Genomic DNA, 17229 nt, shown 5'->3' with positions numbered 1-17229 from the left:
CGCTTTGTAAACAAGGGCGGAGCCATCAAAAGATTATAAAGATTAGATCTAGAAAGGCTTGAATAAAAATTAGATTTACATGAATAATAAATGTAATCTATATACTTATAAATTAATATTTATGTAAATTAATAAATACATCTAATATTATTTATATTTATGTTGTGATTAATGTTTATATATGTATTTTAATTCAAATAAGTTAATTCAAACGCATAATATTAATGTTTGAATTGTTGATATTATTGTAGGGTATAGTTTTCTTCTCATTCTAACGTCAGTTCTTCACACAACTTTACAGCAGTCTAAAATAATTGTCCAACGCAAAATTTAGGGATATTATTCTGAATAATTATTTTTTATTAAAATATATTGGCCAAATAGACACCCAAATCTTTAAATAATGTGCATACATGGTTTAAAGATGAAAAATATTTATATTTTTATTTGATAATTATTGCTACAATTTCCCAGACCTCACAGCCAAGATAAAGTCTTGTAACATTACTCGCTACCTGTTTAAGAGTTAGCATCTCTTTAATAGTACAGTGGTTCAGAAATGTAATAGATATAGTTTATGTATATGTATATATATATATATATATATATATATATATATATATGTGTGTGTGTGTGTGTGTATAGAATATATAAATATATTCAATTACAAATATCCAAAACAACAACAAAATTCACTTTTGCAGGTTGTTGCAGGTTTTTTCTTGCATTTTCGCCTTTATTATGATAGGTCAGATCAGAACTGAGATTAAGCGAAGTGGGAAAGAGATGGGGGGTGGGATCGGAAAAGGTCCTTGACTCAAGGATCATAGACTGTGAATAAACAGGACTTAAACTCGGGATGTCTGTAGTGCAAGGGCGCTGCATGTTGGCAAGCAAACAATGCTATCGGTTCCGACTTTTTGTTTTGTTTTGAACAAGTTAATTCCATGTAATGTATTTTGAGAAAGTGTCATCAATCAGCATTTAAACCTTGAGTAATAGCCTTACATTACAAAAGACTGTCACATTATTTAACTGGGATGCATTTATAGGCTAACTTAATACAATAATAATCAAACCATTGTTATACATTTTACAGTATTATGCATGCATAAAAAAACTTGGTGTATATATATATATATATATATATAACAGACGTGTATAGACATTACCCTAAGAAATACAATCCACCTGTTAATTTATAACTTTTCATAAGATAACTTTCATCACCTGTAAATGAACTGTAGTTCATATTTCACGGTTTTTGAACTGTTAACGATTCAACTTTAGCCCTGTTAATCTTTTGTTTAGAGAGGGAGGTGTCCGCCATTACTCTGTCAGTCTGGCTGTGCTCACAATACTCATATCATTTATCATCCATTTGTAACCTTGTGAAAAAGAAGTGCACTCATTTGTATTGAATGTACATTTGTAGTTTACTTCAAATTTTAAAGTATGTTAAACAAAAAAAGTTCATTGAAGATAAAATAATATACTGAAATAAAATACCACTTAAGTGCACTTAAAGAGAGACACTTTCAAGACTGTTTCTTAACACACTGAAGTCACTTTCAATAAGTGCACTTTGTAATAATGTTCAAATCATCGTTTTACCTTAAAGCACATTTTATATCATTGTTTTGTTAATCTTTTGTCACTTTTTAAAGAGGTACACTTATTTGGATGTGTTTACTAACAAACTAAAGTGCATGTAAAGTACTGGGTTATGATTTCATTTCAAATGTACTATTTGATATTACATTTAAAGTTTATATATTTTAAATGTACTAAATTGCAACATTATCATTACAGTTATGTCTATGAGTTACAAGTTTCAATAGAAATTACATTAAAATATATTTTCCTAACCACAAATTCATGTCAGTACATTCGGCAATACATATTTAGTCACATTTCAACAGAAGTAATCATGAATCTACATATAAAGTTGTGAGTCAAAACAGTCTTAAGTTCAACTAACTACGTTTAAACAATTTAAACTATAATACATTTGAATATAATTGCAAACATTATGTTCAGCTCGCACTTACATATATTATTTCCATTAATAATTACTCTTTTAAAAAGTATGCTAATGTGCAGCATACTTGTTTTTTTATATCAATGAAAATGGATTATATAAAATATTATACAAATACAAAATTTGATCAAAATCATACACTTTTTGTATTTTGATACACAGTATACAAACCTCATCCCATCAAATATTAAAATAAACAGTTTTTGGGGGGTAAATAGTTAAGAGTTAGCAAGTTACACAGTACTCAGTTCTGAAGTTCACAGCAGTCCTACATTAACATTTATTCCTCTTACTAACACATAGTCCTTTTCATTCTTCAGTCAGCATCAGTTTTGTTTGTGTCTCTGTGAACACAGGACCATACGTCGTGGGACCATTTACGCTGTTGTAATCTGGAGGAACATTAAAGAAGAGCTCATCATCAAAGCATTTCTCATCGCTGGGGGAAGCCAGATACGGTAACTTGAGTACCACACCAGTCAGCAAACCCCCGACTGCTGCCACCGCAATAGTCCCAAACACGGCAGCTACCTGAAAGAGGGCTTGTTCCCGTGCGGTCCGACCCAAACCCGCTTCCAGATTTGGGATCAATTCCTGCAACTCCACTAGCAGAGGGTCTCCCTGTGGAGGGGCCCGATGAGAGAAAGTTTGGTAGAGACTGGGGCCGTATGTTTCCTCTGTCGCCAGCAGGATGGCACAGATTCCTGCTAGGCTGGAAATGAGTCCTGTCAGGCCGTGCAGGTTGTGAATGCCGCACTGATCCTGTAACCGCAGCCGGTGCGCTAAGAACGGGCTCAAGTATTTATACCCCAGCATGCATGCGATGCATCCCAGGATGCCCAGCACATAAGCAGCAGCCGGCGAAATCATCATGTCCACTGAAGCACCGACCGTTACACCACCAGCCAGTGTTACGTTCTGCACATCGGCCATGCTGATCTTGCCATTTTTGCTGAGCATGCTGGACAGGGCGAAGGCGGTGATTGTGGAGGCACTGAGACCTATGAATGTGTGGAGAATGGCTCGGTGCTGGTCGTCACCCTTCAAGGTCAGCGCTGAGTTGAAAGAGGGCCAGAACACCCAGAGGAACAGGGTTCCCATTACTGAGAGCAGATCCGACTGGTAACTTGTCGACTCTTTTGGGTGTCCCTCATTTAGGCTGGGCCTGTAGAGGACAAAGGTGACACCCAGTCCGAAGTAGCAGGCAAAAATGTGGATGAGGATCGAGCCACCAGCATCGTTGATCTTTAGGTATTTCACCACAGCCCATTCTGTGACACCAAACACAGGGATCTCCAGCAAGGCCATGACCTGCACAATACACAATAAATATTTTGTTTCTTAGGATGCATTATTTAACCAAATTCAAAGGCTGCACTGCTTGTATTGACTGTGGAGAATGCAATCTGAGACTATATTGTGCCAAGCTTCATTCTATAGTGAGAAATCTCAATGAAATAGAATAAGTAGTGTAATTAAAATGCATTATTTTACCCAACATTTTTGTCTTTTTTGGTATTAGGACATTTTTTTTAAATCAGCTAAGACAAGGCTACTCTGTGTCTGTTCAAAATTCTGTGTAAAGAAATAATGCAGCATAACAGTCAGACTAAATTATTCCTGTTCTGATGCACACCAGCCCCTAGTATGCAGTACAAATTGCTGTGTAAATCCATTCATGCCACCTCTGAGAAGCATTAAATAGAAGACTTTGCTGTGTCAATTTGGCATTAGAGTATCACACTGTTTACATACCCTTGTGAAAATTTGCACTATAATTGTATTAAATGTGCACTTATATTGCACTTCACATCTTGAAAGTGTATATTTTTAAGCAAATTATATATTAATGAAATAAAAGGCTCATTATACAGTATATAGTAAATATATAGTATATTTTAATTTACCATAAATTCTTTTTTGAGCTATTTGAAAATACACTTTCAATTAACATTCAATTAATAACGATCGCAGGTTTGGACGTTGTCTTAAAAGAAAGATGCTTTTGGCAGTAGGCAGTGGATTTTAGGTGGAAACTTTTTATAGAGTTTATAGAAACATGCAACAGATTTCTTGGCAGTCTTGCATTGTTGTGAATGCAACAATGGTGCATGGCAGATCCTCATCTCACACATACAATATAACAGGTGAACAGGTGAAGGTGTTATCTCTTACTTTTTGTGAAATAATATAGATAACAGATTGTTGTTAATGTTCAACACATCTTTTCACTTTACCTTTTCAGTGCTGCAATCATTTGACAATGGAAAATAAGGCGAAACATCGTTTGTAGATTCAATATCTCATTTCAAGCCACATGCTGCAAAAATAATATACTTACCACGAGTTGCACAGGGCTCGTCTTTCCCAACACTGCTCCAAAAGAGATGAGCACGACAGCACAGGCAAACTCAGCATTGATCAGATTCAACACACCAAGATGAATCTTCCCATCGTAGTAAAACTGAAAGAAGCCCTGCACCAGAATGGCCCACTGAATGGTAAATGTGGCGATTAGGAAATTAAACACCATTCCACCAAAACCATAGTGCCGGAAAAAGGCCAGAAGGCAGCCGAATCCGAGAAATATCATCACCTGAATGTCAGCAAAAAATGGATAGTTCTGATACAAAGAGTTCTCCATTGGCCTTGTCTGGTTGTTCTGTAGAAGTGCATTAGCATCATCTTCATATGTCACAAAAAATGCATAGAGAACCACAATCATGACCTCCAATGCAAAAATTAGCGCAGGGAGCCGCACACGAAGATTGGTAGATTTTTTCTTCATTTTGACTGTAACTGAGCACACTGCCAGCAGCCCTGCCTCGCTTTCTCTTCCTGTGACACTTATTTATTTTATCTACTGTAGTTTGATAAGCAGAATGCTGGCCATTGGCTAAACCATGAAGTAACATCACCCACATGCTGCTTTAGGCAAAGGGGAAGCCAACTGCACTTTGTCCTTAGTAATAACCATTCCCAGGATTTTAAATTACTCAGCAGTTTTTCAACTTCAACAAAGGGTAATGTATAGACTCACAATATCACAAAGATATCACAAAAGAGTGACAGATAGGAAGATAGAAGGCATAAAGGAACTCATTAACATGTTTATTGCAAAGGTCAATGGCACAATCAGTTACAGTCATGATAGAAGCTCACTGCTGAGTTCATAGCAATGCACTTTCAACAGGAGTTCACGTTATTATTTCCTAATAGTGCTGATAGCACAGTACAAAACGATCTGCTCATTTGCATTTAAATAAGCAAAAGCGAATCTTTTAGATAGCTAGAGAGATTTCTTTTGAAAGATGTTAATGATGATGAATTCATGAGAATAAAAGGTAAATCCAATCAGTTTTTAAGTGTTTTAAATCTTGTTGAACTTTAAGGAAAATACTGTAGAAGCTTTCAGCTATATGATTATATACTGTATGTTAACTGTTGGCTGATCTAGATAGACAGATAGATAAAGTAATATATAAAATACATTTATTTAAGACTAAGTGTATTTAAAATCTATTAAAATCTATTAAAATATTTGCTGACATATCACTCAAGATTTATTGATATAAAAATGATAGACTGTAAGAAAAAAGTCAGACCTCTCCAACTCAAATTTTTCCATTGACTAATCACATCTAATTTTTTCAATTGGCCAAACTGAATTAGTGTGAAATAAATTACTATATTAGTGAAATAAAAAATGATTAAACCAATCACTAGAAATTTTTGAGTTGGAGAGGTTTTTATTTTTTTTTACATTTTAATTAAACTATATTTACTACTTGTACTACTACTTGTGCACAGTGCACATTTCTTAACATTAAGCATAAAATGCCATACAGCCATACTTCCTCATAATTAAAGTGCATTAAATACAAAATAGTTGTACCAATTTAGCAGACTTGAAGTACACCAGTTTAGTATGCTAAAAGTACAATTGCAGGGTGTTTTTACATAAATATGTAAATGTATTTGTAGTATACTTAGCATTAATTAAATTAATTTAAAACACATACTAGTATATTTATTTTTTACTGGAGAAGATAGACAGACCAACAGATCTACAGACTCATACGAGCATACAGAACAACAGAAAGACAGACAGACAGACACTATGAACTGTTGTTTGGAAGTTTGTGCTGACCTATCAGAACAAACAGCACCTCTGTATTAGTCTGAAGAGCAGATTATATTCTGTGTAAAAGTCCTTGAGACTCTGTTTATTGAACACATTGTTCTAAACACTTTGGTCTATGTTCTCTATTCTCTTTTCACAGACTGTTATGATGCATTTCAACAGTTATTCACATTGTACATGTAGCAGTTGTTATACTTTTATTCGTAAAAAAAAATGTAATTTAAGAAGGTTCTGTGTTCTCTTACAGAAAACAGAAAATTTTACTTCTCTCTTCTGACCAGCATCATCAATATCTCTGTATTTATTTATTTTTTTCTTTTCACTTTTAGAAAGTCGTTGATTTACTATAATGGATTTTTCTTTATTTTTCTATTAGGGAAAATGCGAATGCAAAATGTATAGTCTCTGTTCACCACTATACAAAAATTTACACTACTATGACAACTTCTGCTTCAGTTCAGTTCAACCTTGTTTTTACATTTGCTTTTCCTCAAGCAACTCAGATTGCATTTAGGACTACATTCCTATTATTATTTTTAATCAGTCTGTGCATTCCCCTGATCTTGGCTAACACTATGCTTTACTGTTTGCGCTATAGGTCACACCCTGACAAGAACTAAAGGATGGCAAACAGTATGTGTCACAGTGTCTGGGTTGTGTTCCCTGGGTAACCACTAGATGTCCTCCTTCCCCACGGTGTCTGTCACTTCATTTACCACATTCCCAGCGACCTTTGTCTAATCATTGCACTCAGCTGTCACTGGACATTAATCATTGCACTCAGTCAATTCCCCATTAGCGTTTGTCATCTCCCTGTGTATTTATACCCTGTCTGTCTTAGTATGTGGCACGGAGTCCTTGTTTGATATTCACGTCCGTCTCAAGTCTGGTTCTCGCTTTGTGTCCTTGTCAGTTTATGTTCTGGATTGATGTTTTGGTTTTGACCCCTGCATGCACTTTTTTCTCTTTTGGATTTACCCTGAATAAATTACATACCCACACTTGGATCTCTCACCGTGTTTCCTTGTATCCCGGCCGTGACAGAAGGACTCCGTCATCTCTGAGATCCAGCGGTATGTCTGTTCATGTTTCCTCCCCAGCCACCGAGCGGGATAGGAATAGTTTTGAGGGAACCCGCCTGGTGGTTTTCCGGGGGACCAGGGGAGGTCGCCGAGGAGGGAGTGGTTGAGAGGAGGCTCAGCATCGCTCTCAACCATGGCCCCCCTTCGACCCGGGGCTCGTGTGGGACGGATCAGAGCCACCGTCTCACCCTGGCGGACGGAGAGGGGAGAAGAAGCGCATGTCCGCCGAGCCTGCGCCACTGCCCATGATGGCCGCAAGGCCAGCACCACGAGGCAAGACGGCCGCCAGCCCAGCGCCACTGCCCAAGATGGCCGCTGAGACATTTTTGGATTACTTCTCCATGCTGAACAAGATCCTAGAGATTCCCAGGAGTGTTCACGTCATGGCTGCTGAGCCAGCGCCACAGCCCAAGATGGCCGCCAGCCCAGCACCACAGCACAAGGTGGTCGCCAGCCCAGCACCACAGCACAAGATGGCCGCTAACCAAGCGCCAATGTCCAAGATGGCCACCGGTCCAGAGCCATGGCCCAAGATGGCCGCCCATCCAGAGTCATGGCCCAAGATGGCCGCCTGTCCAGTGCCACAGCACAAGGTGTCGCCAGCCCAGCACCACAGTACAAGATGGCCGCCAGCTCAGCGTCACAACGCAAGATGGACGCCAGCCCAGCACCGCAACATAGGATCGCTGCTAGCCAAGTACCACAGCACAAGATGGCCGCTAACCAAGCGCCAATGCCCAAGATGGCCACCGGTCCAGAGCCACGGCCCAAGATGGCCGCCCATCCAGAGTCATGCACAGATTGACAGCCACAGCTGACCTTCCAGAGTTGAGTCAGGTTCCCGTGAACCCTCCAGAGTCGAGTCAGGTTCCCGTTGACCCTCCAGAGTTGAGTCAGTTTCCTGTTGTCCCTCCAGAGTCGAGGCAGGTTCCCGTGGACCCTCCAGAGTCAAGTCATTTTCAAGGACAGAGTCAAGTCACCGGTGATCTTCAAGGACAGAGTCAAGTCACCGGTGATCTTCAAGGACAGAGTCAAGTCACCGGTGATCTTCAAGGACAGAGTCAAGTCACCGGTGATCTTCAAGGACAGAGTCAAGTCACCGGTGATCTTCAAGGACAGAGTCAAGTCACCAGTGATCTTCATGAACAAAGGCAAGTCACTATTGATCTTCATGAACAAGTGCAAGTCACCAATGATCTTAATGAGCAGAGTCAGGCCACCAATGATCTTCAGGGGCAGAGTCAAGTCAGCATTGATCTTCTGGAATCCAGTCTAAACTCCATGGGATTACCAGAGCCTCTCCATGTCTCTGCTGCACTACTGGAGCCTCTCCTCATCTCAGCTGGATTACCGGAGTCTCTCCACGCCTCTGTGGAACTTCCAGAGCCTCGTCACGTCTCGGCTGATCTACCAGAGTCTTTCCTCGCCTCTGCGGAACTTCTAGAGCCTCGTCACATCTCAGTCGAACTCTCTGAGCGCCCGACTGATCCTGTCGTGGCCACGAAGGCTCCCCTTAACTTGTTCACATTCTTTGTTTCAGACTTGCCCAACCAGACTTGCTCTCCTGCCAGGCCGATCCCACTGTGGTGGTCTTCGGCGCCACCCTGGTGGGCTTCGGTTTCGACCACACGGTTGTGGTGGTCTTCTGCTCCGCCCTGGGGGGCTCCGGTCTCGACCACACAGACGTGGTGGTCTTCTGCTACGCCCTGGGGGGCTTCCATCCCGACCACACGGTTGTGGTGGTCTTCTGCTCCGCCCTGGGGGGCTTCCTTCCTGACCACACGGTGGTGGTGGTGGTGGTCTTCTGCTCCGCCCTTCGGCGCGATCCTGGGTTCCCGAACACCCTGATCCACCCTGATCTCCTGTTGTGTTGTTTTTTTTTTTTTTGTGCTCACTTCCTGTCCCTGTTCCACTCTGTGAGCCTGGCCCTCCGTCCCTCCCCCTGATCTTCCTCCGGTCCACCTCCCTCCTGGTCTCCCTGTTTTATGTTTGCACTTCTGGTCTCTGTTCCCCATTTACATGTCCACCTCCCTCCTGGTCTCTGGTTTTGTCAGTCTTGTCTTGGAGCGTCTGGTAGCCGCTCCGTAGAGGGGGGTATTGTCACAGTGTCTGGGTTGTGTTCCCTGGGTAACCACTAGATGTCCTCCTTCCCCACGGTGTCTGTCACTTCATTTACCACATTCCCCACAACCTCTGTCTAATCATTGCACTCAGATGTCACTGGTCATTAATCATTGCACTCATTCAATTCCCCATTAGCGTTTGTCATCTCCCTGTGTATTTATACCCTGTCCGTCTTAGAATGTGGCACGGAGTCCTTGTTTGATTCACATCCGTCTCAAGTCTTGTTCTCGCTTTGTGTCCTTGTCAGTTTATGTTCTGGATTGATGTTTTGGTTTTGACCCCTGCATGCACTGTTTTCTCTTTTGGATTTACCCTGAATTAATGACATACCCGCACTTGGATCTCTCACCGTGTTTCCTTGTATCCCGGCCGTGACAGTATGATAATGATAAAACTGAACACAGTATGCTTTATTATAGACATAAGGTAAAAAACAGGTGAGACTATGCATGTACTAAAATCTTTTATCTCAACTTTCGTATTTGTCTTAACTGCATACTATAAAAGTCAACTGAACAAGCACATTACAGGTACATCTGTTTAAACATATTAACTCTTTGAATTCACCCGTTACATGTTTACACTGATTGTAAATAGCCAACCCTGTTGGCAAAGGCTATTTTCACCATCTCAACCCAACATTGATTAGATATTTTGCGTTCAACACAAACAGCATAATACTTGTATTTGCATTTTGTGTAAGTTGCACCCATCACTATTTGCATTCAAATGTAAATAGCATTTTTGGTAACACTTTAGAATAGGGAACACTATAAACTATGACTTTTCCCTCAGTAAATTCCCAATTTGCTGCTTATTAATGGTTAAGGTAGTTGTTAAGTTTAGGTATTGGGTAGGATTAGGGATGTAGAATAAGGCATTAATATGTGCTTAATAAGTACTAATAAATGGCTAATGTTCTAGCACTAGTTAAGTGACCCTAAAATAAAGTGTTACCGCATTTTTTTATACCTAAGACTAAATATACTTAGATGGAATTCTGAATGAAACATTTCAATACAAATAAAACAATTCTCACCATGACTATGCAAAAACTCCATATTTTACTGTGTATTAGAACAAACATCACGGCTTTCGCTTACAAATGAAAACACAAAAATTGTTGTAATAAATGACTTGAACTTTATTGCATTTTGTGCAGACAAGTCTATAAAATGGTCCAGTGAAACCATTATTCATAGAACATAGAAGCTTTTGACGAGATAAAACAATAATTTAAGATATCTAGTTTAAATATATTTTCATACAACACAATTATGACACAATATTCTATATATTTTTAAAATATTAAACTTGCATGAACACAAAAATTAAACAGCTAGGCTAAGATAACTATAATGTGTCATATATTTACAAAAAGTAACTGCCACAGTTTAACCTCTCTTTTTCCAACAGAGTGATATGTCACATAGTCATATACATAAAGAAACAGAAACACGCCATCTCTTTCCCTGTTACAGTCATGCTCACAAACACACGCCACTTTGACTCCTCATGAGAACCGAAGCAGGAAACACAAAACACATCACCAATCAAATCACTGTCTTTGGATCTACACTGACTACCAAACAAAAAGTGTCAAATTTCCCTCCTATGGAGAAAGCAGAAATGTCGGATGTGTAGAAACGCTCTTGCACACACACTGCTGGGAACATTTCAGAACTCAGAATTATCTGAAAATGTACTTTACCATTAGAAAATCTGAATAAATGCTTCAAATTTGAAATGATGACTGAGGTGAGGCCTGGTGAACCAACCCACTGAAACATGTATCAGGAGCACTGAAAGAATGATCCCGCCAATCTAAAGTAACTGTTAAAGCCCCTTCTGTTTGTTCACTCTTAAAAATAAAGGTTCCAAAAGTGAGTTTTCATAACAATTCAATTTTAGGTTCCTCAAACTAAATGTCTTTCAAAATATCTTTTTTATTTTTTATTAATACTGTGGAAAATATTTAAAGATATGAATAACCTTTTTCCAGAAATTGCTGAATATTTACTAACACTCAGGCTATCAGAGATGTAGATGAGTTTATTTCCTCATCAGAACAGATTTGGGGAAGTTTAGCATCTGCAGTGAATGGGTGCCGTCACAATGAGAGTCCAAACAGCTGATAAAACATCACAACAATCTATTGTTTTCAACTTTAAACTGTTGTTTTCGGCGAAAATATGAGACCTTTACCTGCAAAATTGCTTTCTTTAGTGAGAAGATCATCTTGTGTGAATTAGGAAAAAATATATGCACAGATCAAGCAGAGTTTACAAGCAAAAACAGTTCAAAACAGTTTTTGATAAAAAAAGATAAACTGGCATTTTGGACAGAAGTGACGGTTCAAAGTAATAGAAGATGTTATTGATGGACTGGAGTTGTGTGGATTACTTCTGAATTTTTGTGATGTTTTTATCAGCTGTTTGGACTCTCATTCTGACGACACCCATTCACTGCAGAACACCCATTGGTGAGCAAGTGATGTAATGCTAAATTTCTCCAAATCTGTTCTGAACACAAAACAAACTCTTTGACAACTTGAGGGTTTGTCATTAAATTTTCATCAAATAATTCCTTTAAAGGTTCTTCACGGAACCACTGATGCCAATACCTTTATTTTTTAGGGTGTATATCCCAATACAGCATGATAAATCAACTGTAGTGACTTTTTATTCCCTCCATTAACTTCAAGTCTGGCTAAATAGCTCATTCCATACAAGTCAGCGTTCTCAATATTGCACTTGAACGTTTTCATACACGCCGCATCAGCAATCAATAACAAATATCATTAGCACCTTCTGAAACACCTGCGATTTCAAATTCAGTTCACTGGTTATTTTATAAGCCCTGTTAGTCCACTAGTACCATTGTTTTAGGATTCTTACAAGTCAGTGTTGCATAAAAAGCATTATGGTTAATCTATACATATTCTAAAGATGTTTATTTCATAAAATAAAGAATGTGGATATGTGAGAAAAAACTAACTTTGAATTTTCACAGTGCTTATTTCTAGTTATGCTTTGGCCAATTTGGGGTGACTTTAGAGTTTACTGCCCCTTCAAGGGAAGATAAGGAATTACATACTTTACAACAAAAGGTTTATGACACTTCTTTATGCCTTCAGCCTTGGGAAAAGGATAAGACGAATCTGATAAAATTATATTGTAAAGCCCTTTGCATCAATGTGAATTCAATTCAGATATTCTATACTTCATGATGAATGGGACATCATCATCATCAGCCGCAGAGTGAAACCTCTGTATCCAACAGCATGCAGCCAATATGGCTTAATCGTGACATTTTCCCAGCATGTTTCCCTTTGCATGACTTTAAATAATGTGGAAAGTACTCATCAAACTGCAAGTCACCCTGGCAGATACGGAAGCTCTGATTTCAATCTATAATACTTACTAGTATCACTATAAACAATTCAGTAGAAAGTAGCTTTAGACCCTCGAATAACTAAACTGAAATTGCATAGGACTCCAAACAAGCCAAACTCATCTTGTGTGTTATAAATTCCAACGTACAGCAAAGCAAAAGTTCCTTTATATAAGATTATTATTTAAGCTAGCAACATAAGCAATACACTTGGAAGAATTATGACAGGTAGCACTTTGCAATTCCTGTTTTCGATAAAAAAAGCTCAGTTTTTTCTGAGGATAACTATAATACTGATAAAGAAAATGTACTTAGCTAGAATTCAAATTCTTTTCGCAAACAAAAATTTAGTTAAATATCACTTCTATGAACTTACACACCACAATCTTTACACAATATCTTTCTACTACAAGTGTGAACTTTGACATGATAATGTATGAGGTATGCTTGAATAGTTAGACTGTTGGTGGCATTTTGACAAACTATCTGAGACATTTTGCCAATAAAGTACTTCCTGTCTCTGAGTTGTAGTACCCAAAACCCTGTAAAACATCATGTGAAAAATTACTTATAGCTAATTTGGGAGTCTGAATGTAATACACTTTTGACTTAAATGCAAAAACTATACATATTGCATTCATTTTTTCTTTTGTTTTCAATCTTATGTTTCGGTGGAGTGCAATCTATTTACATTTTAAGGACGGTAGCAGCAACCTCAGCACAATTTGATGTAAAATTTTAAAACATACAGTTAGTTATTTTCCTTTTTAAAGTGTCACAGTTACACAAGACGATAATATACTAGTCTATTCAGTAATTTAATATATTCCTTTTTTCTTTGATGCAATTTTACAAAAAAATAAAATAGTTCTTTAGATAAATGTCTTTTAATATCTTCTATTTCTACCACACATGAACTAAATAATATGCTCGTGCTCGTGAATTGAACAGTCCGCATCAGTCGCTCACAGATGCTGCTTAAATGTAGCAAATTAGTATTGTCTTTACAAATGTAAAAATAAATGAAAATTTCCAACATTCATGACAAACAATAGATATGATTTTAAAATACTACGCAGTTAAAATATGCTTTTGATTTGGTGAAAAAGGATGATAAAACTGCATCTGCTTTAGAAAGTAACTGGTAATATCAGACGCATGATATGTTTTAATGTCGTGGCCCAGCACTATCCATTTCTTGTATATGAAACTGCGAAAATGTTTTATTTGTTTGATTTTTTTTTAATTCTCATATGGCACGGTTTATATTTAGTGATTTGGCAAGAGATGGAAGTACCATGTTTTTCCATGTTTACAATCAATCAGAAATTGCTGGATGAATAAATCATTTTCTTTGTAAATAAATGTTTGAAATATAAATACTAATTCTTTTCTATTTACATTCCCTTAATATATATGTGATTCTATTATTAAATGAGATTATTCGGATTATATCTTCATGGAATATTTGAGCTGTATATGGGTTTTCCATTATACAGCAGTTCAGCGTGTGTAACCGAGCAATATAATTCATGTCTGTCGATGATATTTTAAGTGAACGTATCTGTGAAAGGAACACAGTCTTCAAACCCTCTTGTAATATTATAAAACCACTTTGAATCTACTCATGTACAAACAAACATACACACACACACACACACACACACACACACACACACACACACACGGTCCAGCCCTCTCATATTGTACAGTATATATGACTCTTAAAAGGCTGATGTAGTCAGAGGACATGCATATGGTTAAGGGCAAAGCTGATAGTCATTGATCCAGAAGTGCTTACAACTGGCTCACATTAAACCCTGGTCAGTTCTGTCCTTGGTGTAAAAACACACCTCGGACATTTACGTGGTACACTGGAAGACTTGTTTTCAAGAAAGAAAGATTCCACTCTATTTACCCTATGACAAGTAATGAAACGATGGAGAGAGTGTTTAGGAACAAAATATAAAGCATAAAGGGAAGGTCACACTAGATTTTGAGTTTCATTCACCTCCATAGTTTCACATGCAAACAACCACAGAAGAAGAAGAATCTGGTGGACTTTGAGCTGCCTGTTCGAATATCTATAAAACGTTTGACCGGTAGAGGATTCAAATATCACATTGATGTTGAGGAAACTCTCAGTTTAGGGATATTTTCTATCTTGTTCTATATACACTACCACTCTGGAGAGATTTACTCTGGGCTAAAACGCAGCCTTGGTAAGCAAATTAAACGTTCAAAAACAAAAAAATCTTACTAATCCTGAACTTTTGAAAGACAGTGTAATACAAGTTTAGATAAAAACAAACTTTTAAAGAAAGCAGGATGAATCCGAAAAAATGCCATATTTTGACATTTAAAATGGACTGTTTTGAAGTGCCCACCAAAAATACAGTTGTTTTGCATGTTTAAAATCCAGTGTGACTGTCCCTTAACTTTGTTGTTATGATATATAATATTAAATAAAGAGAAGTTGGATCAGAGTTTTTGGTCAGGTGCCACTGGAGAACATGGGCTTTCGGAAATTAGTCAGAAAAGACCAAATCAATCATTTACTGATCTGTGTGTGACATAAGCTGTTGAGTTTACGAGATGACAACTGAGCCAATAAAAGGAAGATTGAGAGATAGATAGAGGGATAGAACTTAATCATGTGGAAGAAGTGACATCTACTAAGCTGGTGTCTTTTTAGACTATGTAGTGCAAAGTCATCTGATATGTGCTGGGGGTGTTATTGCTCATGGTGTAGGTTGGGGGTCACTGGGACGTTCCGTCTATGCAGTTAGGTAGGAGTGAGGAATATTTGGTGGTTGAGCTGAGTCCCTCAAGAGTAGATGGTGATGACCTCACGTCCACCTCCACGCACGAGGAGGACCCTGTTGAGACCTTCAGTCAAGACCTCGAGGAACTCCATGTCTGTGTAAATGAAGTTAAGAAGCAAACTTTCACATTTACATGACGGCACAAAGCAACTTCACTGTAAACAAGTCTGAAGTCACTTATATTTAGATAAAGGACAAAAGGATACAGTTCTCTTCTCCAGTGCGGTTCTTAGGTGGTCCAGGCATGTTTAGCAGGACTAGTTTAGCTTCTTTTGACTTCTTCACAATGACCCCGTTGAGTTTCTGTGCGTGGTGCATGCGTCGGACGTTGGACTGGTTCCTGAAAGAAACACCATATTGCAAAGACTTTTTTATTAGTATGAGATTTCTTTATATGACTACATATTTAGCAGATGTGAAACGCACATTTATGTTATAATTAAGTGCGCCATCTTTTAAAATAATCAGAAGGTATCAAATGAAGTATCATAAGTGTTATCTTAAAAGTGTACTCACAGGTTCTCCCATTCCCTGAGGCATAAGCGAAAGAAAATAACAGTGAACAGAGAACAACACAAATACAGTAACACAGTACAAATTCGACTTTAACCAAATGTAGGGATGCACCAAAAGTATGGACAGCAATATTTCTCAGCTGATTATTGATCAAGTTAAGACTATCAGTAGGCTGGATGGTTTTTATACACACTAGACAAATATCTTTAGCTTTTGTGTCATGTCTCGCTGATTTTATTTGATTTTTTTTGTCAGGTGTCAAAAACGATTCTTACTGTTTTTTTTCCCACTAAGTGAGCTAAGCAACTGAAATGATTGCAAGTGCTACAATAAATCTAATGATGACGAAAGTGTTTGTGTTTCAGAGTAGAGTTTAACTTACATTACTGATGTTTGCTGCAAATATGCAAGAAAAAAAATAGCTCTACAATTACGTTACTTTTTTTTTACATAATGTGGGGCTGCAATTAAGTTTTGTTAAATTAAAGTGTCAATACAATGATCTGGTGTTCCATAGTCAAATGTATAATACGCAAAATATCTTATCCTGTTGTCTTGTTGTTAAAATCAGTGTCAAGGCATCACCTCACCTTCAGTGAACAGAATAATATGTTGATTAACTGACATTTCCTTAATAACTTAACTCTCATTTTTGATTCATTAAAAGCTTTCGGATTCACCTGCTACAATACATACTCAGTACAGACCATCATTTTCTTGACTCACGGTTTCATGTTGAACATATCCTTTATGTTTTCAGGGTTGGCCACTGCTGGGTTATTGGGCTTCTCCGTTTCGTCCGTCCAGGTCATCTGCACCTCCTCTCCGGGGCTCATGGCTGCTGGTGTGGGAGCGATAGGGGAGGTGGGGCTACTTGGGGTGGGGGTGGCATTTTTTCCCTGAATGAGCTGAACCTGTCGAGGACGGGAGAGACGGACAGACTAAAAGAAAGGTAAAAAGAGTTAGAGGGGTAGAGAGGGATAAAAAAAAAATAAGAAGTGAGATTGTTGCTATTTTGGTAACCTACTTTTCTCAGATGGATAAAGAAAAAATAGAAAGAGGGAGAGAGACGCAGTGCCAGGGTGTTAACAAGAAGAGAATGGT

General features: G+C 38.1%; 1 protein-coding gene across 2 annotated transcripts in view; it reads right to left on the bottom strand.

Moving 5' to 3' along the window:
* Positions 1-2163: 2163 nt before the first annotated feature.
* Positions 2164-17229, bottom strand: part of LOC132097514 (solute carrier family 12 member 5-like) — a 72457-nt gene continuing 57391 nt past the window's right edge. The window contains exons 23-27 of one of the 2 annotated variants that reach the window (XM_059503271.1): positions 16852-17039; positions 16126-16140; positions 15830-15949; positions 4383-4701; positions 2164-3352 (exon numbers count right to left, since the gene is read on the bottom strand). In XM_059503271.1, coding sequence (XP_059359254.1) covers positions 2351-3352; positions 4383-4701; positions 15830-15949; positions 16126-16140; positions 16852-17039 — 1644 coding nt within the window. In that variant the 3' untranslated portion in view covers positions 2164-2350. Of the gene's footprint in view, positions 3353-4382; positions 4702-15031; positions 15704-15815; positions 15950-16125; positions 16141-16851; positions 17040-17229 lie in introns of those variants that run through there. The other variant, XM_059503270.1, reaches the window with a different exon arrangement.

This window comes from Carassius carassius, chromosome 21, assembly GCF_963082965.1.
Source record: "Carassius carassius chromosome 21, fCarCar2.1, whole genome shotgun sequence".
Classification (NCBI taxonomy): domain Eukaryota; kingdom Metazoa; phylum Chordata; class Actinopteri; order Cypriniformes; family Cyprinidae; genus Carassius; species Carassius carassius.
This window is presented reverse-complemented; position numbering and strand designations above follow the sequence as displayed.